Source organism: Morchella importuna (genome assembly GCF_003444635.1).
Source record: "Morchella importuna strain M04M26 chromosome Unknown Morimp01GS015, whole genome shotgun sequence".
In the NCBI taxonomy this organism is placed as follows: Eukaryota; Fungi; Ascomycota; class Pezizomycetes; order Pezizales; family Morchellaceae; genus Morchella; species Morchella importuna.
This window is the reverse complement of record NW_025763412.1, coordinates 446862-473564: the sequence shown is the minus strand read 5'-3', so window position 1 is coordinate 473564 and position 26703 is coordinate 446862. Positions and strand designations below refer to the sequence as shown.

Sequence of the window (26703 nt, the reverse complement as noted above, 5' to 3'; positions counted from 1 at the left end):
TGAGAATAGAGAGGGGCGTGGGTGAGCGAGAGTCAGAGAGTGGGAATGGGAATGAGAATGGGAGTGATGGGAGGGAGTGAGAGTGGAAGTGGGAGTGGGAGTGAAATGATAGAAGAGTGAGTAATGGATGGACGATGGGTGGATGGACGGAGGGTGGATGGATGGAAGAGGATGGAGGTATGGGTGGTATGTAGGTGACGGAGGGATATGTAAGTGACGGAACCTTAGTGGATACAATAAGGGTGGAGCAGGGAGATCACAACAGAGGGAATGCGAGTGTGTCGTGCAGTTGGATGCTGTTTACTCTACTCGAGCGCCCAAATCATGCAAGATGTGGAACAAGATGCGTGAATGGGAAGAGGGGGACAGAGATGGGTAGGCAGAAGGCGAGTGCGGTACCTGCGAGTTGCTGTGGAGCTATGCCAGACTGTGTGTACATTATACACTGTGTACACATGGAACGTAGTCGGAGGTGCGGTGTCGGTGTGAAAACAAACAGCGGAGGCGAGAGGGGGGACCGACGTTGCTGCGACAACCAATCACCGCGGTGGACGGATCGACAGCACTTACACCACTCTAGGCACCCTCAGCACTTGCTTTCTCCCTGCACGCCCTCCCAGCTGTGTTCATCCCGGCGCCGATAAATTTGCATGCGTGAGAATCACTGCGCAAGCATGGGGCATGGTACTTGTCTTGGTGGATTGATTGGCCTAATTGGTCTTTCCTTTTTTTCGTGTTGACTTTAGCCAATCATAAATTCCCCTCGGGTAACTAGCTCCTGCTCATAGTCTCATTCACATAATTTTTTTTTTCCTTTCATTCTTCCCCCTCCATCCTGAGACGTCAGGCATCGTTCTCCTTCTTTACCCCTCCACAAGCATCGCTATAATGTTCCGAGTACAGTCAATAAAAACAATAGCATGCCTACGATGTCTACACCGCTTAGGTTACCCAGCCTTTCCGACTAGGCTAACATCCCCCCAATTTCTTTCACGAGGTATGGCCGGCGGTAAAAGAGACCGCCCTTCTCGCTTGGTACTTTCTACTCGTGTTGCCAACAGGAAGCAAAAACCGAGCGCCGGCGGGTTAAATCTCCGAGAGGCAAACCTTCCACCCCCGCGCCCTGGATCTCTTCGTGATAGGCGACCTGGAAAACGACCTGACTCGAATACCTTGGGTGACCGACAACAGACACAAGCGCAGGTACAAGACCGAACTCGAAAATCCAAACCTAATTTCAAACACATGAAAATGGCACAGTCCCTGTCTCCAGTTTCATGGACCCAAAGAACAAATGTTGGATCAACTATCGAGCCTTGGAGCTCATTTGATGACTTCGAATTACTAGATTGCGTCAAAGAGGCCATTTCTAAAGAGGCTTTAGGCGATTTGGCGACTATTCAACCCACTGCCGTTCAGAGACTTGTCATTCCGGCCCTGACAGGCATGGGTCTAAAGGCTAGGCAAAAGGCCGTATCCCAAAGTCGATTTGAATCGTTCCTCATTGCAGCCGAGACTGGCTCAGGGAAGACTTTGTCATATATTATTCCTGTGATGGATTTCCTGAAGCGTGAGGAGGAGATTCTGAAGAAGGAGGAGGAGGAGGAGGAGGAGGGGAGGGGGAAAAAGCTGCTTCAAGAGCAACGGAAAAAACCGGATGCATTATTCGAGCTTGAAGGGCCAATCGTGGAAAATAGAGAAAACAATGGCAAACCCCAAGTTGTCATACTTGTTCCCACTTCAGAATTGGTTAACCAAGTTGGTGGGGTTATCAAATCCATGTCACATGTCGTCAAATTACGTTCCGCTCTAATATCTCGAGACTTCTCTGGTGTTGTCATTAGAAGACGACTATTCTCGGGACCGGTTGATATTCTTGTTTCTACCCCACACCTTCTATCCAGCCTAGCTGAAGACGACCCTAGAATTCTATCGAAATGCAGTCATATTATCGTCGATGAGGCAGATTCTCTCTATGATCGTACTTTTTCTCCTTTGACTTCTGCAATTATAACAAGAGCCGAGAATCTAAAACGTCTTGTTCTTTGTTCCGCAACTATCCCGAAGTCTCTCGATCGAAGTCTCCGCAAACTCTATCCCGAAATGACGCGACTTGTTACTCCACATCTCCATGCAATTCCTCGGCGTGTTCAGCTATCTATTGTAGATGCTGATGCCGAGCCGTACAAAGGCAATAAGCCCCTTGCATGTGCAGATACACTTCACAAAATCTCCAAGGACGAAAGTGAAGTGGGATTCATCAAGAAGGTCATCGTGTTTGTCAACGAACGGGAATCAACAGCAACATTGACGTCTTATCTCCAATCAAAGGGATTTGATGCCATTAGTTTAGAGAGAGACACGTCAAACCGCAAAGAAGCTTCGGTTCTAGAATACTTTACGGGCCCTAAAACAGCTGTTGGTCCCGAGGTTCAAGCGAAAGACAGAATGTCAGTGCTAGTAACTACGGATATTTCAAGCAGAGGAATAGATACAAAGACCGTAAAGAACGTTGTTCTTTACGATGTTCCATTCAGCACAATAGACTTCATTCATCGGTTAGGAAGAACTGGAAGGATGGGCCGGAGAGGACAAGCTGTTATTTTGGTGGATAAAAACACCAATAAAGCTTGGGTCAAAGATATCAAAAAGTATGCTTCTCACCCCTATCTATTTTTGTTGAAAGATAGCTCTAACGTGTTGGCGAAATCAGGTCTATGTTCTTGGGGGGACCACTGGTGTAGAAGCTTCTTATACCTAAAGTACCCGCGTACTAAACTGTTCCGGATACTGTTTATTCTAATCTCCCCAACAACTATCTTATTTTTTTCGAGATAAAAGGAAGAAGAAAAAAAACCTGGCAATAGCGAGTGATTTCCAGTGACTCTATTCGAATCTTGGCTATCCAACCACCCACCTACTGAAACTAACTCAAAAGATGGTCTAAACTACCAGAACAGTATAAATTAACTATAGAATAGCGGAATCGTCAGTTTTTTGGTTACTTGCTCCGCTCTTTCAATTCAAGCTGACAGCTCCTATGAATGAAACTTAATTGTTTCTTTCAATAGGCCACCATTTTACTCTTTGGAGGAAATTCTAAAATATTAGTATACGAAAGATCAACTCCAACAACTTCTTTTATAGCGACTATATACATAAATTCATCTATACATACACCTCCTTGACTCTGTATGCACCTGTATTGTTTTGAAAGGAGCATGTGATAACTGTATACATAACCTAAAGTAAGAAAGGACTCAAAGCGCAGCCTATAATGGGTTCTAAAATTTGAGCCTTCTTATCCTCTTTTGACGATAAAACGTCAGCGCTATAGTACGTTAATATTGAGAACTATTTTGTGGATAACATTTAATTTTGATAAATTTGAAGCCAGTAACACCCCCGGCTTATTATTTCGGAACTAAATTTTGACAATACGGAGAAATCCATTTGTTTTTTGGTGCCCGCGAGCGTGCGGTTCCCCCCTCATTCCCCCGGAACTTGGGGTTATCAATGCCCTGGACATTTTAATAATTCTGTACAATGCGTAAGTTCTATCGCGTTAAAATATACAGGGAAGTAATCGTAGCTATGGCCTACTCACGAATTTTGCAATTGTCCTCAGTACATCTCACATACAAGTCTATTACTGCACGATCTTCATAAAGACCTAGATAGTTTCTCGGCTATGGTTTCAGAACTCTTAACTTTGTGCATTCTGGTATTTCCTTCTATCAAGCTATCCCTCTGCTAAGGTCCTGGAACTATGCTCGGTGATTGATGAGTATTACAGTGGTCTTGAGCCGAATGTGATTAGCACCATAATTATCGGAACGAAAATCTGTGAAGACCCAGCCTATGAAGTACAGCGACAGGTAATAAGTGATGGAACGCCCTGAGGGTACAAACACCAAATGTTAGTAGCGTTTTACCAAAACAAGTATTGCTCTGTTCCATCACTTATTACCTACCGCTGTACAATGGTAATTTTCGAAAGAGAATTGATGTCTATTATATTGAAATAGGTGGTAAGGTTACCAGGGTTCCGGGGATCTCGGGATGATAGTTGAATGGAATGTAAAACTAGGGCCAAGTGGCAAATAGTAGAATCAGGCATAATAATAGTGTTATGCAACCAGCGGAAGCTACATACATGTACATAGCGTAAGCTTGAATGCGGGAGGTTTTTTTGTTCTTTGAGGCCATTGACAGCAAGTCATGATATTTGTATTGATATCACCAAAATCGATAATCCAAGCCTGCTAATCGCGTGCATTCATTCCAGGATATGCAACCTGCTATTGACGGAAATAATGTCTAAAGTATATACACTAGTGAGAACACTCTCGGCCATTAGAGTTTGGGAAGACTGGCGTTATGGTTCGTGGCTATAACATTTGGATATCATAAATCAAGATCTCCAAACTCCTCGCTCATATCTCTCCAAGGTGGGATCCAATCCATATTCAAAAAAAAAGAGAAGGTTCGTATCCGCACTGTGCCGGTTCAAAGCAAAAGAAAAGGTGAATAAATTGTAAGAACAAAAAAAACCGAGTTGAAAATTTTGATGATTCCAACCCCTTTCCTCCGGAACCACAGCCCAATACCCTGCTCCTTCCCCAGATGAACAAAGAAATTTATTTTTTCCCCAAATTTTTATTTTTTTAAACTTTGGACATATTATCGTTCTACTTCCTCCTGAAAGAGCAACCCTCGGTAAGGCGAGCCTTACCACCGGTAGGCTGGCAGAGAACGGTGGCGCAAGAACCGCAGATGACGACTGTCTGGGCGTGCGAGAAGACAGTGGTGATGTTAAAGCATCCAGGGCACTTAACATCCATGAAGAAGGAGCGCGGGGCAGGGACCAAGGTCTGTTAAATTGGAAAAAAACCCATTAGATTTCGGAATCCGATGATAAAGTTGATAAGATGTAGGGAAAGTACCTTAAGCTTGTGCTTCCTGGCCTCGGCGGCGGGAGCAGGGTTAAGGAGATCTTCAGCGAGAACCTATACGATACAATAATTCCAATTAGCTTCAAATTACCGCGAAGGAGGATATTTCATCCAGAGCTCGGTGACATCTGGAAGGGAAATTGCCGCTTTGGCCCGGGCCTATGTCCGCCAACTCCTAACGCATGGCAAATCCCAATATCGTCGAGCCCCAGAAAATGGTAAAAGGAGCAAACGTACCATTTTGACGATTTATCGGTGTTCTTTTGATGTTGACTTCTTGCGTGAATATCTTAGTTCGGCGTGGAGGTTGTTTGAACGCTGGGCTGATCGGTTATTTGGCGATAGGGTCAGTTGCAGGACCTTCTGGGGAGAATTGCCAAGATCTGAGTGGCGGGTTTCAGAATTGCGTGCGCATTAGGGTTTACCCGTGACTGCTAACATTCAAATTTTATCGAAAGCAGGGTAACCAAGAGGAATGGCCGAAAAAGCATGTGCATGTTTTTTAATCATTTCATTGATTATAGTGCAGGGTTAGGGTTGCTAAGCCTGTCGTTAAGTCTACCAACGATACATGTATGTACCTACATATCTAACAACCTATTTACATCAACAGAATTGAGAAACAATGGGCTTTTCCAGGGCCGGATTTTAAACAATGGCTACGGTTGAGCAGGCATAAATCTCATGTAAATATTTGAAACTGGATGCTTATATCTAAAACCAGGAGACCGGATGGATCGTTCGGGATTCTGGTTCATTCAGCAGATCAGGCACCCAAACATCTTTCCTCACTCGACTGTGGATAATAATACGCGTATGCCAGTTCATGAGAGCTAAGATTCACCGATAACTTAACACCGAGGAAAACTATGTTTCGATAGTTGATAGAATAACATAAGGGGCGTGCTGGCGTATCTGTCAGAAGCATAAAGACTTGTTCAATGACATTAAGTGTAAATGATCTTGTCTGGTGTCTGTCGGTAGAGCAAATACATGTATACAGGTACGCAAAGGGGATAGAAGAAGTTACAGGCCGATCCTATCACGTCCAATTCTTCGAAGTTTCTGCAATAAAAGCTTTCCTGGAAGTCCTCCATCCTACCCTCCATCCTTACTACAGGCAAATCCCCACCGTCTGAAGTGACAACAAAAGCTGGTTACAGGGATACAAAATTTTATAGGCTTTACTGTATTGTATAAGTACACACAGGAAGTATGTAGCTGTATTGCCTTATGCAAATATGGTTCGAGCAATATTTATATAATGATTCATGTGTATCTCGTTTTCGCGATACCAGAATCCGATATAACGAGATGACAAAAAGCAATGCCAATACCGCTGATCACGCGTTCCGCGACACTACTCCAGACTTTAGTGACGCGGCGACAACTGGCTGGCATTGCAACGTCATACAACTCGCTTAGCTTCTCATTCCTAACAGCTTTAACAACCTCCTTCGTTCTCCAGCTGGGGACGTCTTTCATAAGCTGTGCTTTCCCTCCCTCTTGATCTTTTCATGACAATGGATACCTTATTACCACAACTAGGGACATTATCTGTCCAAATACCTGTTATCTGGGCAAGCGCCGGTGTCGTCTTATCACTTCTTGTCATATCTGCCGCAGTATTTGTTAGCTTTCTCTTGCCTTGTTATGAAATTTATTGCTAATTCTCGAATCAGGTTAGAATCTTCCAGGACCGCCATGACCGCGACGCATTCGTAACTATTGTCTGTGTTCTCGCCCTATCATCGCTTCTCGCAACTGTTTGTCTACTTCCGGTTGATATCGCGCTTGTTTCAATAACTACGAATAATGCCACGGGCCTCAAGAAAGAATGGGCAGATGTTGAAACTGTAGCCAGGATTGTACAACAATTGAAGATAGTTTACTACAGCCTTTATTCACTCGATGCAGCTATGTGTCTACTTATCATTCCGTTCGCCTATTTTTGGTACAGTCTTTCTATATCTTTCCTCGCAGAATTAATTAGCTTATTAGCGTGAACTTAGGTACGAGGAGTGGGATGTTGATACAAGTGCTTGGCAAAGGATAAAAGGCGCGCTCAAGTATAGCCTTTGTTTTGTTGCGTTTATTTTTATCTTAATGACCGTGGGTCTTTTTATTCCTGTCGCAAATGATACTAAAGGACACTGGGACCTTGATTATTTCAAGAAACTTCTTTTGGCCAACAGTAAGTGAAATCCCATTATTTGGTTCTGTTTTTTTGTATGCTGATGGAGAAAAAAACTCAAAAGATGGGGAGCGCATTTTGACTTTTATTGTTGGCGCTCTTCTCTGTGTTGGAATACTCCCTTACGTTTGCTATACTGCCCCCGGCCTGGCGCTCACTCCTATGGTCTATATAAAATCCATTCCTGGAGCATCAACCGCCTCTAGCTCCGCATCAGTCCACGAGGATCTCATTTTCAACCGCGAGAGACAAAGAATGATTGAAGCAAAGTATGGAGGCAGTACTACTGCTAATTTTACATCTAAAGATAGACGTGAAATGGAAAGTCTACAAAGGGAAGAAAGAACTTTAGTGCGTCGGGAGAGGATCGCTGAAGAAGGTGGCAGAAAGGGTCGTAGATTCTTGGGAAAGCTGAAAGCACTTGGGAGGCCCCTCGAGATTATCTTCGGCATTTTCGTCCTAGTCGTTTCACTCTCGGTTGTTACTTCAATGCTGTTAACGTCTGTGGACAAGTCCAAGAACTCTGTCTGTGGAAATCGCTGTGGGTACATTTTGGCCAAGATCAATTTATTTAACCCCATCAACTGGTTGTTTGTGACTGCCAGCAACTTTTTCCCAGCAGATTATGTATTAGCTCTGTTGTTGGTATTACTTCTTTTTGTTGGCAGTGTTGTTGGGGCAGCATTCGTTGGTATCAGATTCTTGTGGGTATCGTTGTTCAAAATTCAAACTGGACACACGAAACCTCAAGGAATGCTCCTAGCTACCGTTATCTTAACGCTCATGGTTTTGGCAATCAATTACGCCATTACAATGATCATAGCCCCGCAGTACGCTCATTATGGAGGCCAGAAGTTTTGCAACAACACTGTAATAATTCTCCAGATTTTCCTACCGAATAATCCTCTTCTTTCCTCTTTTTTCGAAAACGGCTAACATTAAACGTTACAGTTAACTGGTGATCTGTTTCTTGACTGCAGTCAAAACCCAGAGCTCATCGTGTTCTGCTCAGAATCTGCCCCGCAATACATCTGTACGCCAACTGTTGTTTCCACTTTTATTAACCGTGTGACATTGAATTTTCCCTTCTTTGGCGCGTTCGCTTTCTGGGGACAGTTTGCATTCATTGGGGTTTACACTACCACTCTCTTAATCGGGCTTATTAAGACACCCCGCCTTCGCAATATGTCGGATGATGAAGATGACGAAATTGACGAGGAGGAGAGCTTACTCAGGGAAAGTTCTCGAGGTGCTGATTGGGAAAATATTAGAGGTCAATCTGGAAGGTCTACCACCTATGGTATAAACGGAAGGGGATCTAGGGAAGATGTTTAGTTTGGATGTTTACTCACATTTCAGGATGGGACTCTGTTATGGATGAATGGGGGTTTTTTTTTGTCTTTTTGCAGTTACTTCTAGCGACGGCACAAATTGCATAGGTTTCTAGGGATGCTTGGGATAATGTTTGGTCGGGTAGGTTAGTTTAGGCCAGGAGAGTGTACGAGGACTTTTTTATGTTTTATAACGTGATATCCGCGCTTTGTTAGTTGAAATGTTAGTTGAAATGTTAGTTGAAATGTTCATTTACAGTTTTAGCACGTACTAGCACTTTCTTCCTTTTTTCCCTTTCGCTTAACACTATGGGAATAACAAAGTTCCTATTGAATTTTATGTTTGAGGGTAGCATGTAGTCTTGCGCCAGACTGCAGGCAGTAGAGGATTAATTCCGGGGCAGGTCGATGTAGGGTTTATAAGCCAGGGAGCTGTATGTACCCCAATTTGAAATTTAACTAATTTCGGATCACCCGGGTATTAATTGGCCACTTATTGGGGAACCCGCTCAAGGTCTGAGTTTATCGAGACTAGGTTCTTTTGCCCATACTATAGAGATTCAGGCGACAGATCGCCAGCAAGAGGTAGGCAAAAATGGGTTTTCCAGTTTATAGCGAAAATTTTAACTTCGTGACATGCATTCTTTTCTAATAAGGCACTCGGTAGTTAAATCATGTAATATCACTCGTAAATAAATCCAAATTCCATTATGATTATGCAGTAATGGCCATTACATTAGCAAATACACTAATTCGGATGTTTTTGTATGGGTTTAGTTAGAACCGCATTTGACAACTTGGTCAACATGGATGCGATGCCATGCGCTAGGCCTGACACATAATCGAGTGATTATCTATGACGATGTCTTTTTCAATTATGTATAAACATGTGATAAAATAATGCTAGGGATGATTCGAACTATAATGATATAATATGCACAGAAAGCACGTATAGTAACAAAAGTAACGGAAATTCCCAAGAGCAAATCGAGAAAAAGACATCTCTAAAAAAAAAAGTAAAAGCCACCGCTAGCATGAATTCGCTTGTAGTTTATATTTCTAAACTTCAAGAAAACTTAACCGCTAAAAGCATTCGCCAGGAACCCTTGCACTGCTTTCAACGCTTCATACCTCACCTCAGCATCGCTATCTCCCATCAGCTCCATAACCCTGCTCTTGACGCCAAGCTCTTCCCATTTCTTCCTACCCCCTGAAACCTCTCTTACAAGAGCACCGACATCGTTTGCAGCAACAGCAAGGACTGTTTTATCTTGGCTGGTGCTTAAAACTCTCGCGAGCGCCTTCACAAGTTCGGAATCTTCGAGAATTTCCCGACTGTGCTTCTTCCAAAAACCTTCATTACGGTGCGGAGGCGACCAGCGAAGATGACCAGACAAAATTTCGAGACGGTACGAAGAAAGGGTTGTTTGTGAGGACTGGAAATTTTCTAAGGAGTCTATCAGGGTTGAGAGGTCGGCTGTGAGATCTGGGTCTGAGGAGGACGTAAATCGTGTTGAGATTGTCTGCAAGTGTGGAAGGACATTTGAAAGAAGAAGTGGGGGAAGGTTTAACGAAGGCGATTTTGTAGCGAGATTAGACAGGGTTGCAAGACATAAACGCGTTATCTTTTCTTTGAAGGCCGATCTGAGGATGTCTGTTATGGGTGGAATAATGTCGTACTTACTGTAAATATCGTTTTATCAATTAGCTATGGTTCTCACGATGGCAAACGGAGGTTTTTATTCCTCATTGTAGAAGGTGCGACACACGCGTTGATCTCCTCCGCAACCACCTCTTCAAATGTTAACTCCCAGATCACGAGTAAAACATGATATAATAACTGCAAAGCAACACCGCCTTGTGCGGTTGCAGGGTTGCCCAAAACACTTCCTCTATCACTCGAATTTCCGTTTTGACTTCCAGCACTCTCTAAGATTCTTACAATCGGTGCAACTGTCTCCTCTTTGAGTTCCCAGAAGGTAATTCTAGCATATGAACTTCTCAGAAGGGAAACATATGACTGGATAGCTATATCTTGAAGATGAACATCTGGGGATTTAGTCAAGCCCGCGAGATAGCGATATAGTTGAGGGAGAGCAGCTTCGGTATCAGAGGTGGGTTTGGAAGAGGATTTCAAGGATGCTGTAAGCATTGCGGTGAGAACCGAAGAACTGAGAAGAGGTACAGCTTCATCGGTGTGTGATAGGAGCGATAACAGGTGAGAAAAAGGCGAAGGGAGTGCCAAAAGGGATTCCGTAAACGCAGGAACGCCTGGTCTAGAAGTCAGCAGAAGCTCGACCCTAGTGAATAAAGGTAAACACACTCTCTAACAAGTCTCCCAGCAAGACTAACATATACGTCACGACATCGACTCTTTTGCCATCAGTTGCCTTTTTCAATCCACCTTGTGGCCCTAGAACAAGTGAGGCATAACCGTCCACATCTTTCTCAACAACGCTGACTTGCTTCTCCTTTGAGACTTTATCGATGGCCTTTATCTTCTTGACATCCGATTCGGTAATGAGACCAGCCCTCACATGAGCATCCCAAGCGATAGAACGTCCTCTGATGTTAGAGAACAGCTCCACAAGGTATTTAGGAGTATCGAGGGACATCTTTGTTGTGGTAGAGGAGATAATAACTCCTTGAGCTGGGGGAGGGGAAGCTGTAGGTACGTCACTCAATTACCCGGTCATCAACGTGTGAGCTCTTGAGCTGTCATGTGATCTGGTTACAGTTTACTAGAGTATTAGCAGTTACATGTATCATAACCATAGTTAAAACCCAAGCATACAGTAGAGTACTAGTACATGTGCTATTTACTTAAACCATATAAATGCATTTGTATCTAGCTAATTATAAAACTATACAAGTAACCACAGGAATGTTGGTTCAATTCATGTATGGTTCCCCCAGTCTTAAAGGTAACATGAGAAAACGCCAAGTCTCGAATAACTTTTCAACCACGATTGATATTAAAAATCTGGAAAGAGAAAAGCTGGATACCATGATGAAGAAGAGTTTGTCTTTCCAGATTTTTAATATCAATCGTGGTTGAAAAGTTATTCGAGACTTGGCGTTTTTCTCATGTACCTTTAAGACTGGGGGAACCATACGTTATAGCATTATTTGATCCTTAACCAAGGAAACAACTTGGGGAAGGCAACACGCACTTGGGCTGATCATCGGGGGTATTGGAGGAGACCTATTATATAGAGGCATGAACCATTGGAAAGGTATCATGTGATTTTCACTTGGTACAATACATACATGACGAGTAACGCTCCACCAGCTAGAGCTTGTTAACCCGACGAACGTTTGGCCCGGTCTAGTTTTTCAAATCGGAGACAACCAAAACAAGCACGAATATGTTAAAGACGAAGAATAAGAAGAACAAAAAGGTGACGAAACAAAACCGCTCCGTAGTATGATGCACTACAAATTACTACTATAAAATTGACGAACGTAATGCAGCTAATGATCACCTATTAACCGCAGTGAAGCCCCCTCCACCTCCAGGTTGCTGTGGAGGTTCATCTTGTTCATCGTTCGTGCTCCCTGGAGCAGGACTTAGTGGTGCATCATAATTAGAAGCAGGTACAATAGAAGAAGCCGCAGAGAGCGCTCTCAATGCTCGTTTCCCAGCACCCCCATTACCACTCATGGTAGCCCTCTCGGCATCGCTTTTAAGGTCATTAACTTTCTCCAGGTATTTTTCGCGATTTTTTTCGTACTCGTTAAAATATGGTTTCTGGCCGTCTGCCTTTAGATCGCGCCATGCCTGAGCTAAAGCCTTGTGCATGTCGAATCCTTCTTTTTTGGACTCGCGTTCACGGACTGCGTCTCGCTCCTTTTCACAGAAGCTTGCATCTCGTTAGCGAAAGTTGTGCTTTGGCAGGAATACACTGTTTTATACGAAACTTACATCATGTAAGCATTTGGTGGTCTTTTTGGCCCACCTTTGCTCCGAGAGCCTTTCCCCGTCTTTGGGACAGCAACAGGTAGAGTAGTCATGGTGCCAGGACCCGGAGAGTCGGTCTCACCCGGGTGGGTTTGATTGAATGTAGTGGAGATAACGAAGTTGTATCCCTCCCCGTCGTCCCTCGAAGGTCCTGGAGATGGAGAAACCTGTCGCATTGGAGAATCCAGAGGAGGGGGATCCTTCCGGGCGCGTTTGATACGGAGCGGTTTTTCTTTGGGCTATAATTCAATGGAAGTTAGCATGGGAATGTATGTATTTTCCGTTTTCCCAACATTTCAACATAGTAACATGTTTTAAGGCGTTTATACCGTAGGAGGCGGGCTTGGACTACCGTCGGAATCCTCTACTCGGGGATCCGTACGATGCTCGAGTTGCTGAAGCAAAAATGCTCGTTCGAGCCTCATCCGCTGAATCCCGCGTCTTGCTCTTTGAATACGTACGACCAAGATGTCGTTCGACGACTCGATTTCATTGATTCTTTTCTTTAGTTCGATACATTTTTGACGGTATGATTGTTCGACAGAGTTTGGAAGAGTAGGGGTGGGGCCGACAGGAGATTTGGCTGGCCATAGATGTTAGCTATAATAGGTGCTAGAGAAATCGCGAGATCCTACGTTTATGTTCCTTAGGCATACTGAAAGAAAGAAGGCAGCAGGGCGTTGAATGCTGCTGTGGAAGGGATGGAGCTGTTGTGGTGGTGAAAGAAAGAAAGGGTAAGCTTCGTGATTGATGTAATAACGAGTAAGCGAATGTAAGGAAGAGAGAGAGAGAGAGGAGGGTTGACAGGAGAATGGGTGGGTCGGTTGCTCGATCGGTCTTTGGCTTTTGTGTTGCTTTGGGGTTGTTTGGATAAGCGCGTATACTTGACCAAATGTCACAGAGCGTTTCGATCGCCCTCACACACCCATTGAAAGCGCGGCTAATAATCAAAATAGAGCGCAGAAATAACGTCCAAGCGCCCAAATACTATTTGTGGACAGGAGCTACATAGGGATGCGCTCTACATAGTATGTGTATCTACATGTACTTTATAATCGATTGTACTGATAAATGAACTGGATTAGTCGATAATTTCGATCTTACTGCTAGGTACTGGTAGGCTACACTCTGAAATGGGAAATAATAATGGGATATTCAATAATTGAATCCAGCACACCGTGAATATGTCCCGGAAGAAGAGAGTTTCTCGCAAGAATTAACAAAGAAAATTAACCTCACCGATCATCTCGACGAGTAAAGAAGCGAGATAACCATGCCTTAATGCGCCAAATAACCATCATCTCCCCGCTTGTTGACAAATGATATATAGAGAACCGGCCATAGTGCTCTAGAGATAAAATCAAAAACCCCCCAAAACTTTTTTTGAAAAGAAAATATAGTGAATAGGGCCCTATTATTTCCGTTCAGATTACTAACCCCTCCAGGGTCTTTAATTCTGGCCGTTTATCGTCCATGCTCATCCTTGGAGAATTTGTGGAAGTGTGCTCTAGTGCAGGGGATGAGGGCTCGGAGGAATGCATATCCAACGATTCGGCCTGTGTTGCTGATACTGATTCATGATCATCGTCATCTTCAACCTCAGGAAATATCAGGTCGGTGTGCGTAATCCAGATCTTAACCATTGTTTGATACAGCCCAAGATCCGGTGAAACTCCTAAGGGCATATTTGGGTTGCTAGGAGAAAGGCCCATCCCAAAGACAATAGCGAGATTCACGGCGTGCATCTTATTAATAGTAGCGTTGCTAGCAATTCTATGTGTATGAAGTCGATTCGTTAGGAAATTATAGTATATAAATAAAAGAGAAAGTGTGTGTACCTGTTGAAATGCACATAGACACGGCGAAGGAAGTGATAATTGCAAGGAGGTAAACGAACCATCACTTCTCGATAGGCTGCTGCTCTTTCATCCTCATTTGTGATGTTGACTATTTAGGTTAGGATACCGAATAAGTAGCAGTATTGAGAAGTCTGTAGCTGTGCCTACCAGTGACATTTTTAAGCTGTTCAAGGGCTTCGGCCCCCAAGGCTCGATCTGGAAGCTCACGCATAAACATTTTAAAGGCCCCGGCGATGGCATTTATGTCATACCAACGATCGTCATCCATTTGAACATATTCTCCAGAATCGAGGGCTAATTTCAATGCGTTTATGCTCGAAAGTGAACCTGGTACACGATAAATCCCAACCTCATTGATTCCTATGAAAGGTTAGCTTTTATTTACAAAGAGGGCTTGGAAAATCCTGGTGTAATTACCTCGCAATTCAATTTCCCCTAATAGCATTTCAACTACAACCGGCACTTTGACATTGTCACGTCTGCAGAGATCTTCTAAGGAGACTCCAAAGACTGGTTGAGGGGTACGGTTTTGGGATGTCATAGTAAGGCCATCGACGGACTCTCCACCATCACTCGTGGCAATTCCACGGATAACTTCAATCGTTTTCAACCATTCTTCCAACTCTTTCTCTGAAACGGCTTGAAACAGGTATGAGATACCATGGTCGGTTCTAACTCTCCACATATAATGATCACGGGTGGTCTTAGGGCAGGACACAGATGCCACAGTTGTAAGGTCTATCGTCGAAGAAGGCTTTTTACCATGTTCAACGCCTTTTAGCGTAGGTAGATCTCCAGGGGCCACTATTCGTGCAGAAGATTGAGGTGGCGTCCATCCACCCGTAAAAGCCATCGATATGGGCCGCACAGCTTTGAATATAGAGTTTACACCAAGTCGCCTTCCACTCCGTTTATCAGCAGGATCAATTTTGATTGCTGTAGGTTGGCGGCGATGTTCCGCCCTCTGCTGCTGCCGTTGTAACCTTTCAATGGCATCTTTTTGTTTTGCATCACGCCTAACTTTCTCCTGCTCATGGTGTAGAAGTCGCCAGAAAATCTTTGTACGAGTATTCTTGATCGGCGCGTTTTCCCTGTTGGAATATTCCTTGATAGCCCGCATATCAAAGCCACGCGGAGCTGGGAGCGAAATAGGTGTTAGTTGCGAGGGAAAGTTTTCTTGAAGCGGCGATTGAGAACTGATATTGGTGAAATTATGAATAAAATTATAAACATAGCGGCGTTTGTCGAAGTTGATGAGGCGATTGTTTTCCACGACCATGTTGGGTACGTAACAAACAATTTCCAACAGACGCTCCATAATCCACCCAGCGCAGGGAGTCATAGGTTGTGTACATTGCGCTCCTTTGATCTCCTTCGGAATGACAGCCTCTAAGGAGTCAACCTGTTGGGTTGGTGCGAAAGCCATTCGCACAGCCATTAGCCAGGCATAACTAAAACACCTACTCTCTGGACGAACAAGCGCGGCCGCTATGGCACCAGCAACGAAAGAAGGCACATGTTGACGGGTTGCCCCAGACTGATAGTCTTCAATCAAGTCCATCCCAGACATACGTTTTCGCGATATTGCCAAGCATTTCAGAAGTGTAGATATCCGGTGAGCTCGCCGTTCGGCGTTAAGTCCAGGATCCACAATCTGTGCAAGAACCCAGTTCATTATATCTGTCCGCAATCCACATAATTCTTTTAGAGACTTCGGGAGAGTGTCTAATACTGGAATCGACGAGTTACCCTGGCGTATGCTGCTTAATAGGGAAAAGATATCTTGGAGAACTTCATCATCATCGTGTGACATAGTCGAAGCTTTTGAGGCGAAGAATCCAAGAGGCTCAGAGCTCTGTGTTTCAAAAATCTCAAAGGCCACCATCCAATCGACCAGTTTAACCATACGAAACAAGTCGCGGACCTTTCGCTCAAGCTTTTCCACAAAATCCTCGATTACAGAAATATCATTCGTGTGACGGATTTCTAGCTCTTCCGGTGTTTGAGGTGGTGTTGGTTGGATTGGGTACCGCAGAGGCGTAAAACTGAGTTTTGCAAACTTGGCCCGGATATCATACCAAAGGTCATTTATCTGATCGGCTTGTCTTTGAAGATAGCCATGTTCAGGCCCAAGATCTCTCCAGTTTGATAACTCCTTCGAAGCAATGCTTAGGAAGGAGACAAAGGAATCCCCCAGAGTTTGGTCAGAATGAAAATCTATATAGAATTCAGATATCCAGATGTTCATCGCCTCCAGAATCCCGATATGAATCCTTGCGACAAGGTTCCAATCTATACGCTCATCACTGACATTATCCGGGCCAGTCCAATCTGGAAACACGACATCATCACTCTCGTCGTTAGATAAGGTTGCAGCTGATTTTGACCCGAGAAGACGCTTCTTTAAATAATCAATAAGGACTATGGGCGAACAGTAACTGCTTTTGATTAGTACGATCAAGGCGAGAATATACGTCGCAAAGCGGAAGGGAAAGGGGCCTTACCTCCGAAACGTGGCAAAGAAAGTTATTGTAAAAACATCCATGTTCATTTTTAATAGAGGTGGCCTTTCTGGCGGCGGTGAATTGCTCTCAGAAGCGTTCATCCGTTTACTAAAATCTTCCACACCTAAGACCAGAATGTCCACTAATCTTTCCAGGGTCCCTCCTTTAGACACCACAGGCATGAAGCTTTCGAGTTCAAAACCGTCACGAACAGGCGTTTGTGGTACGCTTATATCTCCATGGGCCGATATACGAGGTGACGTACTGTTACTGTAAACCTGTGCTGATATTCTTCTAGATGAACCACTCACTCTTTTGTTAGTAGTTTCAATGACGCTTGAAGGCCTTGACGAATATGCATCCTCAGTAATCGATTTCAACACCAATTCACCATCTTTTGAATAAAACAATTGTTGGCCCACTCCAGCAACATCTCGAATTGCACGTAACATTGCATTATCCCCACCGTGTAGCCCTGCAGTCCTCTCTCGTGTTGTATAGTCCAGGTCATCATATCCAGTTGTTTGTGATGTGTCATTTGACGGCGGGAAAGATCGTGTGCGCCTAATAATTTGTTGACCTGAGGAGGTTGGTGGTCTCAGGTTCTGATTGGATTGAGAAGGCCCGGATTGCTGCTGGGACTGTACCCCAGGGCCGTAACTTGGTGATGCTAACCCAGAGCTTGGTGTCTTTTTGTGAAGGGAGCCTGAAATTGCTAAGGTATCTTCTCTATCAAATAAAGAGAAGCTGGGAAGAACATCCGTGAAGACGAGAGGCACATGGGCGCCGGTACTAAGAGGAAGGCGCTGGTGATAATGCGAATGGAGATACATCCCAGTTGAGGAGGGTTCGCATGCCAAAGACATATCGAAAAAAGTTGTAGAGTTTGTAGAAGGGGGGGTTTTGTTGTTGAGATTCAAAGTAAAAAGACATTTTTGTATCTGCTCGACCTCCCGAGGTGTCTTCTTCTCCACACGATCGAGGCCCAAACCAGCGTCAACCCATTCTTCTCTCCATTTCTCTAATGAATTGAAAATGGCTTCCATTCCTTGAATAAATTTAGGATAGTCGACATTCCGAACACGGCTCGCATATGCTTCATCCATGCAGTGACATAAGTCTCCAAAATACGGCACAACCTCCGACAAGAACAATCCCTCTTCCGATAAATCTGGAACTAGTACGCGGCCATGATCGTAGCTATCACTTTCTTCAAGGCGTCGTCTCTCCAAGATCCTCATAAGTTTTGCACCATTCTCTATGTCTTCAATTAAGGAATTATCGAGTAAACTCCATGTCTCACGCAACCGAAGAATGGGGGGAGACAATACTGCCATAACTATAGCCAAGTATCCAACCATATCGGCCTTTTTCCGTAGCAGACTTCCGACCTTGAGCCATTGGGACAAGATAGAAGCACGTCGATCGACTGAATTGGCCGTTGAATCTCCAGATAATACATGGCTAAGTACTCGCTCACCAAGGAAATGTATATTAGTTGATGTGAATATTAAAGGGTTTCTGTGTGTGGGCGGAGGTAGGTGAGGTGACGCGAGAAGCAGTGAGAGATCATTTTCTGGGTTCCACGCTTGAAGGTACTTGAGGTGAAAAAGATGGACTTGAGTGGCAAAGGTTTCAGGATTTAGTCGCATAAATTCTTCCGTGGGGAGTGATGTTGATAGTGTACTGAATATATCAGTGGAGCTAGGCGTTGAGGGCTCTATCATAACATCAGCAAGTTAAATTCAATATATGCAATATGCGGGGGCAATCACCTTTCATTGGGTCAGCAGGAGCGCTTAATTCTTCTTGTAAACGACTGGCCCTAGCCTCTATCCCAGCCCTCAGGTCTTTTGCAAGGTTAGGGTTATGTGGAGTTATTCCTTTCTCAAGTAAAAGCCGTGCAGAGTTGTAGCAACCAGGTTCTAGTAGCATTCCGGGAGCGGACTCAATGAACAAAGTAAGAACCCATGCAACCCTAGCCGACAAGTCTCTCAAGGTTGTAAGTTCTATAAAAATCGACAGAGCAGTTTCCGGGCTTGTCCAACCAGCTAAAGTTCGAGTTGCGCCTTGGACAAACTGGTCATTCTCGTTATCCGTAAACATCAGTTCATGGCAAAGGGCTTCAACTGTTCCACCTAGAATTGCACCATCTGCACCAAGGACTAGTTCTGGATGCCTGCTGGTGCTTTTGTGCCGGAGAGTCGAGACATTAAACGAGGCTGCAGCTGTGGCAGGGGCACTTTGAGGCCTCGGTGGACTTGATGGAGCTGCACTGATATCGAAAGATCTTATCTGTAGACTAGATGATGGTTTGTAGAGCATGAGATACCCGCCAGTGATAATAATGTGCTGGAGCTTCCACGCCTCGCGCAAGGGACCTTTCTTGACTGAATTTGAATCTATCATATTCACCCAACCTTCCTTCACAATCGATTCTCGGGAGACATATTCCCCGTGTTGCATTACTGATATCGAGGGAACACTTCTACTTTCTATAGTCCTTAATCTAGGAGAGTCAGGCTTGTCCTTCCGTCTTCCTTCTGGAAGCGTATTCAATGGTCCACCACCAGCACGCCGTGGAGAAGGTTCTCGATTTGGAGGAGATCGGCCGCGTGAGAAGATGTTCCCCAAATCATTCATAGATCGCGAAATTGTCCGGTAATGAGAGTTAAATGTATTAGGCGCGAGCTTCTTTGGCCGGTTTGATGCGACGCTTGGAGATTGTGGGATACCGATAGGCTCTGATCTCATCTCGCTGCTTTCCACATCTTCACCACCACCTTGTCTGTTGCTATAGCCTCTCATCTGAATCGTAGGTGATGGGAATGTAGGACTTCTCGCCTCTCCAGATTTTTTTGACTTTGCGAAGAAGGTTGTTGTCAGGGCATGAGGGACCTTTCGGTTACTGGGCGACTTCCGCCCATCTGAGGGTGAAGAGTGTTTCGGTGGGGTGGCCATTGTGATTTAATCTGACTGGGGTCAGCAGGAAGTCGGGGTTTATTTGGCACAGTAGGGAGCAAGTTTGGGTGCAATGGCACCATTGAATGGAAAGTGCAAGCATGGGGTATACCAGACAAGAACAAATTCAACGTGCCCTGACGTTCAAAGCAGCCTCCATGCGGACCAGGTAGGCCAGGATGATGTCGTGGAGGAGCGCGTGTGGAACGAGTTCAATGGTCCTGCGGAGATCTTTCAAAGCCGATAGTCTTTATATTTCTTGCGCCCTCTCTTCAATGATTTTTAATTTGGATTATTTTCTTGTCTTTAAGAAAGATTTAGCGGGGGTTTGGAGGAGCCACAATAAGAGCGGATAATCCGAATGAGGGGTTCAACCGGCCAACTACGCGGAAGCTCTCTCGTTGGACGTTTTGTCCCAGATGGAAGAACAAAGGGGTGGGGGTGGATTGAGACGGAAACACTTACATCTTCCTAACTCACCACCGGGGGAGCACAGCTACAAGAGAACAGAATTCCCGAAAGCACCGCTGTTGTAGCGATGCAGCAGAAGGAAATAAATACGAGGTATGGTTGTTATGGGGATACAAGATACGGATGAGAATGAGTACTTCGGTGCTCAACTGATAGCGGGGGGGATATGATGCACGTACTCTACTCTAGGGCGAATGACTTCTGTATGCGTGCACATCCATACATAGAACAGCAGTTTGACGAACAGCAGCAGTGGGCTGTCTAAGACCCCATTACAAGGATGGTGGCACTGGTAGGTACATGTAGTAGAGCAGAGTAAAGAGCACTGGCTACATGTACCCATGAGGACCGAGCTTCCCTCTGACAGGTCGGCAAAAATCGAGGGTTTTCAATTCGGTGTGCTTATCAGGTGTAGGGCCAACCGCATGCACTCCGGCACCAACCGCTCCGCTGCCTACCCAGGCCTAAAGCACAACAAAATGACATTGGCGATTCCCGTTTAAACTACACAATACGATCTTTAGTGGTTGTAGTGGTATTCAACGCCTATAGTGTTTCTAGGCACGTACCTGTACGACCCGATACTCTACAACATACTGTTAGAGGCTTCATAATTATACGCGTAAGTAGCATACATTTACAGTGAAATAGGTACATTCTATGATGTACTTACATGTACTCAATACGAATATGACATGTGTGTATTTTACATACCACTGCTCAAGGCTACCTGAGTTACTAATTTATAACCTGAAGACTTTTACCCAGAGATGAGCTCCACTAGTTATGTACATGATATTTGTTCTCTCGAGGCACCTTCTCGCGGTTTGCGCAATTGCATCATGTCCATTATCTAAACCCCGAACTAGCTGACCAGCTTGCTAAGATCTCGGTAACACTACTTGAGATGGTTCTAACCCCACAGTACTACGGAAATAGGGATCTAGGCTTACTAGCTACTGAGTACTTAAAAGGCCGTAGAGCACCGATTTAAGGACTGAGATTACATACTCTACTCTACGAGTACGAGTAGGTGCTTACTCTATAGTACATATACATACATGTAGAGTGGGCACCTAAATTTTCCATAATTAACTATCGATACAGCAGTGTCTCATTTTGCCATGTCTAAGACTTTTGAAACATGTGGGGAATTAATTCGAGCCCTTTGGGCCCTAAGACCTATTTATTTGCACTTTTTTTTATAGCTTCGTCCCGAAAACCTTATATTTTCGCAGTTCGGTTTGTGTGGTTGTAATTGGTGCAGCTGTTTGATATGACGCGCGCGCGTATCTTCAAGACGGCCATATAAACCTTTTTCTCCTTTAAATTCAATACTGCAGACATGTACGTTTTGTATCCAGTTAAACAAAGCCACAAATCAAAGCAAAACTGCCCGAATGGAAAGAAGATAGTAGTTAATTCAATATTTACAGCTAGCATAGCCGTCATTTTGGTTCTGAATCATAAATGGTCACTCGTTTTCCTTAATTCCCTTGGTGAATAGCTTTTTTTTTTTGTTTAATTCATTGGTGAATAGCTGCTATAGATATCCAACTGATAAAGGTGATAACTTTACAATTTGAGGGTCGAATCAGGGGTCTACATACATGTAGATTCCGGTGATCAGCTGGCAGCTTGCTATATACAGTAGGATGTACTTTTTATTATATTCAGCATCCTAGGCCTTATTAATTGGGGCTTAAGTGTTATGTTTTGATAATCTGTCCCTTGGGTTCCATCCTTGATTTACAGATCCTAAAAGCCCCATGTGTTTTGTCACACCAGCATCCAACACATCCCCTAGATCCACTAGCTTAAACGCTGCTTCGCTGCTGGCCGTTCCGTTGGATTCCTCATTCACATCATCATGAACCACAATCAACCCCCTTGGGAAGATGCTTCCCAGTGATGTGCCAACTGCTGTTATTCCATCTGTGTTGGTGACCCCATCCACTGAACCGGCGATAATTGAGAAAGTCATCACATACTCGTTCGGGTGTGCACGTTGATATACGTTATATGCACTAACCCCCTGGCAGGAAACGAAAATGTAGCCATCAGTTGATGTTTCCCCGTATATCAGAGTCACACCTTCAACATCAGCAATCAAGTTCCCTCCAGTATTGACATGGTCGATGAGATATCCTTCATCTGTACCGTTTGGTTCTGCGTCGTACCGCCAAAGGCCATAGGGCTCTTCGCCGAGTATCAAAAAACCATTCTCATCATCGGCAACGCATCCTTCAACTTGTCCGCCATTTCCACCCATGAAAGTTCGAACCAGTGTAGTATTGAGAGTACCATCAACCGTGGAGGTTAATTCAAATTGAAGGTATTCGGAGGTCTTTGAATTAACGAAGAGATACTGTTTTCCAGAGATATATGAACGGTAGACGCACGAACCGTAGACATCAAAGTCCTCGACCGTAGTGGGTTGGGTACCTCCAGGGATGGATATTAATTCACCGGAAGATGTGATTTCGCAGAGACTAGAAATTCAATTAGAAGGGTATTATGGAGATGGAAAGTTGGATGCGCTTACCAGAGGGTGTTGTCACCTCGACAGGCAGCGAAAACCAGGTCGGCCGTCCTGTTTCCTACAGGGAAGTCATAAATGACATCGACGTTATTTGGCTCTTCTGCAGCCATAGTCTGCAATTTCTTTCCCGTCAAATCAAAAACACCAAACCCAGCGCCAAGTTCACTCTTGGTCGTTGTGATGATTCTGGAATTTTCCGTGCTGTTCCCAGGGGCAATCCAGATTGCCGGATCATCACCATCACTGCCATTTGGATCTGTCTCATATTTTGCTTGGACAAGTAGGAACGAACAATCGGGTCCACCCCAAGGTTCGATACATGAACAACCCCCCCCAGAAACACATGTTCCATGTGAAGAACAGGAGTTTGGGCATGTTATAGACTCACATGAAGTTCCATTGAATCCGTTGAAACAGTCGCAAGTGGTAAGACTTGTACAAAAACCATGTAGGAAACAATTCTGTGCCTGAGGACAAGTACTCAGGGTTGTGACAGGTGTACAATACTTGCAGGTTTCCTTCCTTGGTTCAAAGGATTTGTTTGGCTTCAAAGAAAGGCTAGTGAACAATTCACTGATTGAACTCATACGAAACGCTTTTCCCGTGTCCGTTTCGGCAGTGAATGCGAGTATTCCATCTGGATAAGCTGTACCGAATGCTGGTTGATATAATGCAATATCGCCTAGCTCAAGTTCGTCTGAGAATGTAGCACTTCCTAAGAGAGTGAAATTCGATGCGGAGTATATATTGAGGGACTCTTTGAGAGCGACAAGCAGATAATCGTTGGAAAGATTGCCAGAATATATCGCCAGGCCATTAATTTCATCAGGGGCTTTCCCTAGCTCAGCTATATTTTCTGGGATCGTTATGGACTCGAGCGCCGGAAAGGTATATAGGATCCCGCTATCACCCCCAAAATACACAAAGGACGTCTTGTAGGAAACTATACAAGTCTTTGCTTCAATCGGGACGGGGAATGATTGAATCTATATGGGTTTCCGACAATCAGCGCTCTTGTGTATTTATTTATTGCATACCTGGACACCCAAACCTCTAAAACCTCAATCCCGGACTTTTGCCCCTCCCTGATCAAAAACAAAGACACGATTTTCTTTCCAAAAAGATAAAAATATTGGTGCCCCTCTGCCGATTTCCAGAAACACCAGCTAGAAAAATCTCCCCAGATCTTTTTCCTCCCTCCCATGACTGGTAATTCGCTGACTGATACTGAGTCAAAAAACCGCAGTAATGAATCAGACTGACTCAAAGTCACGATCACATCTTTACCACCGAGATTGTATACAAATTCGACTAATTTTGTTCTTCCAGTATATTTGAAATTTAGCTCGGTCATCTGAGACGGACTTGAATCAGAGGGAAAACTCCACGTATGAAAGCCACCAGCCGGTGATCCGTCATTTCCGAGAACAATCGGAGTGGAATTCGACGTATTTGGGTAGTAGATTGCGGCCTTGTCAGATTCGACCGAAGAGGTGAATGCAGAGAGTGGTAATGTTATTGTTGGTGCTGCATGCGCAGAAGTTGCAGTCCAGAAAATGGTAAACACAGCCGTGGTAAGTCTACCGTTATAATAAAACTTCATTGTAAACTTGGCAATTGTTTGTGACTTAGAGAAAATACCCTTTTTCAGGCGAGATAATGCTTGTACTTTATACGCTGTCTGTGTCGGCAGATATTCCCCCGACTTGTTACGTTTATGGCCAGCTAGATAATCACAAGTACATGTACCATAGTACCAAGGATACCCACGTACAGATTTCTAGGAATGAGTCGTCAGCAAAGTCCACGAGATGGATTTACATACGGCATGTATCCTCCGCGATTGAAAAGCTTAGTGGGTGCATCTACATATGCATACATACCCGGGTGCAGATTGGAGCACGAGGGGCATTGATTGGCTTTAAAATTGTCTCTTATCAATATCTGTAAGGTATATAGCCGCCCCCGATGAAAATACTAATTAATTGGATGTGACATACATGGGTCATGTAGCATCACTCACGTATTCTAACGAGCCCTATTTTTTTTAAATCATATGAATTGTTTCTAGGTACAATAACTGCATGCAGGCATAGCCTATGGCATAATTCTAACGAGCCCTAACCTTGCTGCATAATATAGCGAGGTCACGTGCCTTGCATTTCCCTTGACTGGCTGCTCTACTCTAGGCTTGTTCCCGCCCCCTGCTGTTTAGGAGAGGGTTTCTTGGCGTCTTGGATGTCTTCGGGCATCCCATGTATTGTGTGGGGTATTATTATTACATACATTACAAGCACATGTAGTTAAAGGTGATAAGATATTACAGATTTACATTTATCTTGTGATTACTGGGCCATATAAAGAAATCAGTCAAATTGAGCCCACATTCTAGGAATTTAATCTCATTCGAGTGATACTCTGTGACGAACTACATTCTCTGTCTAACCAAACAAGTACTAAGCGCTTATCGATCTTTAGAATCGACTCGTCTCAATTACATATAAGGATTGATTCAATATTGTGTTGGAATTGTTTCTTCACCAACAGCATGATCAGATTTACATGATTTACATGATTTACATGATATCTAGCTACTCTATTACTAGGCAATTGAATTAAATACGGTCGAGACCGTAGGATAGATATTCATGCAACTGGTGTTTCTAGAATCTAGATCTTTAAGCTTTGTTGTCAATTTGAGCACAGGCACTCCTGTCATGATCATGCTGTCTCAGGCTGGTCTCATTCAGTATGGCTAATTTTAGATGGCATCTCAAGTAAGGACCTGGCTTTTGTTTTGAAGCTCAGACTTTCAGATGTTCCCATAGAAATCCACTGACGTATTGTTGGCTCATTTCGATATGGAAACCAGATGGGTATATAGTATCCATGACGCCTAGGTTTCTCAATGCTTATGACAGGCGGTCGGGGCATTGTAGGAAACGGTGGATGTATTTTCGTCAATACTGATGAAGACGCGGGAATTTGCCTATATCCAGAACTAAAGGTTTAGATGTAAACAATTTACTCATCATTTGTCACATATTGTCTTGTCGGCCACCTGCGAGATAAGTGGCAATGTTTCGCTTTGGCCATTGGTGGTGAGTGTCTAGGGAGAATTCCGAGTTGCAAGGCATGTTATACCAACATGCACATAAGGCTCGAGGCAAGGCGCTAGAATGACTTGCAACAGTGAATCCGATCGATTTCAAACATATAACTCGCCGGGTCGAGATGATAACATATCCATCTGAAAATGTAAGACATTTACACCCCTGATCCGAGTGCACTTTGTGTGTCGGGCTGAGACATAGGCATCCCATAGAATATTTGTTTCGACATCCTCATCGAATACCGAGAGTTTATCAAATTAAGGACACCTAACTGGATGGAATAGCTATATAGGGGAAGTGGGCCAGTCGCATAAAGTGCATTAACACGGGCCATCTGCCAGGGACTGGGGGTAACTCTGGCTAGACTTCCGTGAGACATGAACCTAGCAGAATACGGCTCTGACAGCTGTCGTTGGAAGTTGCGATCAGCAGACTCATCCAATTGCCTAGATGGGATATTGTAGATCATTTACTCTCATAAACGCTGGGAGTACATAGCATTTTTCTTTTGACATAGGCCCAAGATCTGGCTTCAATCTCTTCTTTCCAATCCAATTTCTCCAGGATCTGGCCCCATTGTTTTTTTCTTAGTATTCCTTTTCACAGAAAGGTCGCGTGAGCTTTAATGTTCTAGAGCAATATCTCTGCAGAGTAGCACTCTATTTATACCAATTATGTACTTGAGTTCTCCTCAGATTCATTAAGGCAAGTCTGTGTAGCCCGGCCAGGCGTGACACCCTGATCTGGTAAAGATAGAAGAGTGGTCTTGGATAAGATATGCACACGCATATCGCATATCCACAAGGTGCATA

General features: G+C 44.2%; 8 protein-coding genes across 8 annotated transcripts; 2 read left to right on the top strand and 6 right to left on the bottom strand.

Annotated features, from left to right (window-relative positions):
* Positions 1-999: 999 nt before the first annotated feature.
* LAJ45_05549 (uncharacterized protein) lies at positions 1000-2744 on the top strand (the record flags this gene model as incomplete). Its single annotated transcript, XM_046115120.1, has 3 exons — positions 1000-1762; positions 1823-2651; positions 2714-2744. 3 exons carry the CDS (start codon positions 1000-1002, stop codon positions 2742-2744), a joined length of 1623 nt encoding a protein of 540 aa, XP_045971642.1.
* A 769-nt stretch (positions 2745-3513) lies between these two features.
* On the bottom strand, positions 3514-4120 carry LAJ45_05548 (uncharacterized protein; the record flags this gene model as incomplete). Its single annotated transcript, XM_046115119.1, has 4 exons — positions 3514-3539; positions 3608-3689; positions 3871-3898; positions 3975-4120. The coding sequence occupies 4 exons, from the start codon at positions 4118-4120 to the stop codon at positions 3514-3516; spliced, it is 282 nt and encodes a 93-aa protein (XP_045971641.1).
* A 571-nt stretch (positions 4121-4691) lies between these two features.
* LAJ45_05547 (uncharacterized protein) lies at positions 4692-5195 on the bottom strand (the record flags this gene model as incomplete). The annotated part of the gene is made up of 3 exons (XM_046115118.1): positions 4692-4874; positions 4947-5009; positions 5193-5195. The coding sequence occupies 3 exons, from the start codon at positions 5193-5195 to the stop codon at positions 4692-4694; spliced, it is 249 nt and encodes an 82-aa protein (XP_045971640.1).
* Positions 5196-6478: 1283 nt separating this feature from the next.
* LAJ45_05546 (uncharacterized protein) lies at positions 6479-8484 on the top strand (the record flags this gene model as incomplete). Its single annotated transcript, XM_046115117.1, has 5 exons — positions 6479-6586; positions 6638-6909; positions 6968-7149; positions 7214-8019; positions 8101-8484. 5 exons carry the CDS (start codon positions 6479-6481, stop codon positions 8482-8484), a joined length of 1752 nt encoding a protein of 583 aa, XP_045971639.1.
* A 1072-nt stretch (positions 8485-9556) lies between these two features.
* Positions 9557-11095, bottom strand: LAJ45_05545 (uncharacterized protein; the record flags this gene model as incomplete). The annotated part of the gene is made up of 3 exons (XM_046115116.1): positions 9557-10163; positions 10250-10751; positions 10804-11095. The coding sequence occupies 3 exons, from the start codon at positions 11093-11095 to the stop codon at positions 9557-9559; spliced, it is 1401 nt and encodes a 466-aa protein (XP_045971638.1).
* An 866-nt stretch (positions 11096-11961) lies between these two features.
* Positions 11962-13095, bottom strand: LAJ45_05544 (uncharacterized protein; the record flags this gene model as incomplete). The annotated part of the gene is made up of 5 exons (XM_046115115.1): positions 11962-12163; positions 12215-12343; positions 12406-12680; positions 12771-13024; positions 13077-13095. 5 exons carry the CDS (start codon positions 13093-13095, stop codon positions 11962-11964), a joined length of 879 nt encoding a protein of 292 aa, XP_045971637.1.
* A 770-nt stretch (positions 13096-13865) lies between these two features.
* On the bottom strand, positions 13866-19765 carry LAJ45_05543 (uncharacterized protein; the record flags this gene model as incomplete). The annotated part of the gene is made up of 7 exons (XM_046115114.1): positions 13866-14214; positions 14280-14388; positions 14448-14660; positions 14718-15980; positions 16050-16738; positions 16805-18524; positions 18580-19765. 7 exons carry the CDS (start codon positions 19763-19765, stop codon positions 13866-13868), a joined length of 5529 nt encoding a protein of 1842 aa, XP_045971636.1.
* Positions 19766-21938: 2173 nt separating this feature from the next.
* Positions 21939-24381, bottom strand: LAJ45_05542 (uncharacterized protein; the record flags this gene model as incomplete). Its single annotated transcript, XM_046115113.1, has 4 exons — positions 21939-22728; positions 22782-23049; positions 23368-23764; positions 23830-24381. 4 exons carry the CDS (start codon positions 24379-24381, stop codon positions 21939-21941), a joined length of 2007 nt encoding a protein of 668 aa, XP_045971635.1.
* Between the last annotated feature and the right edge of the window lie 2322 nt (positions 24382-26703).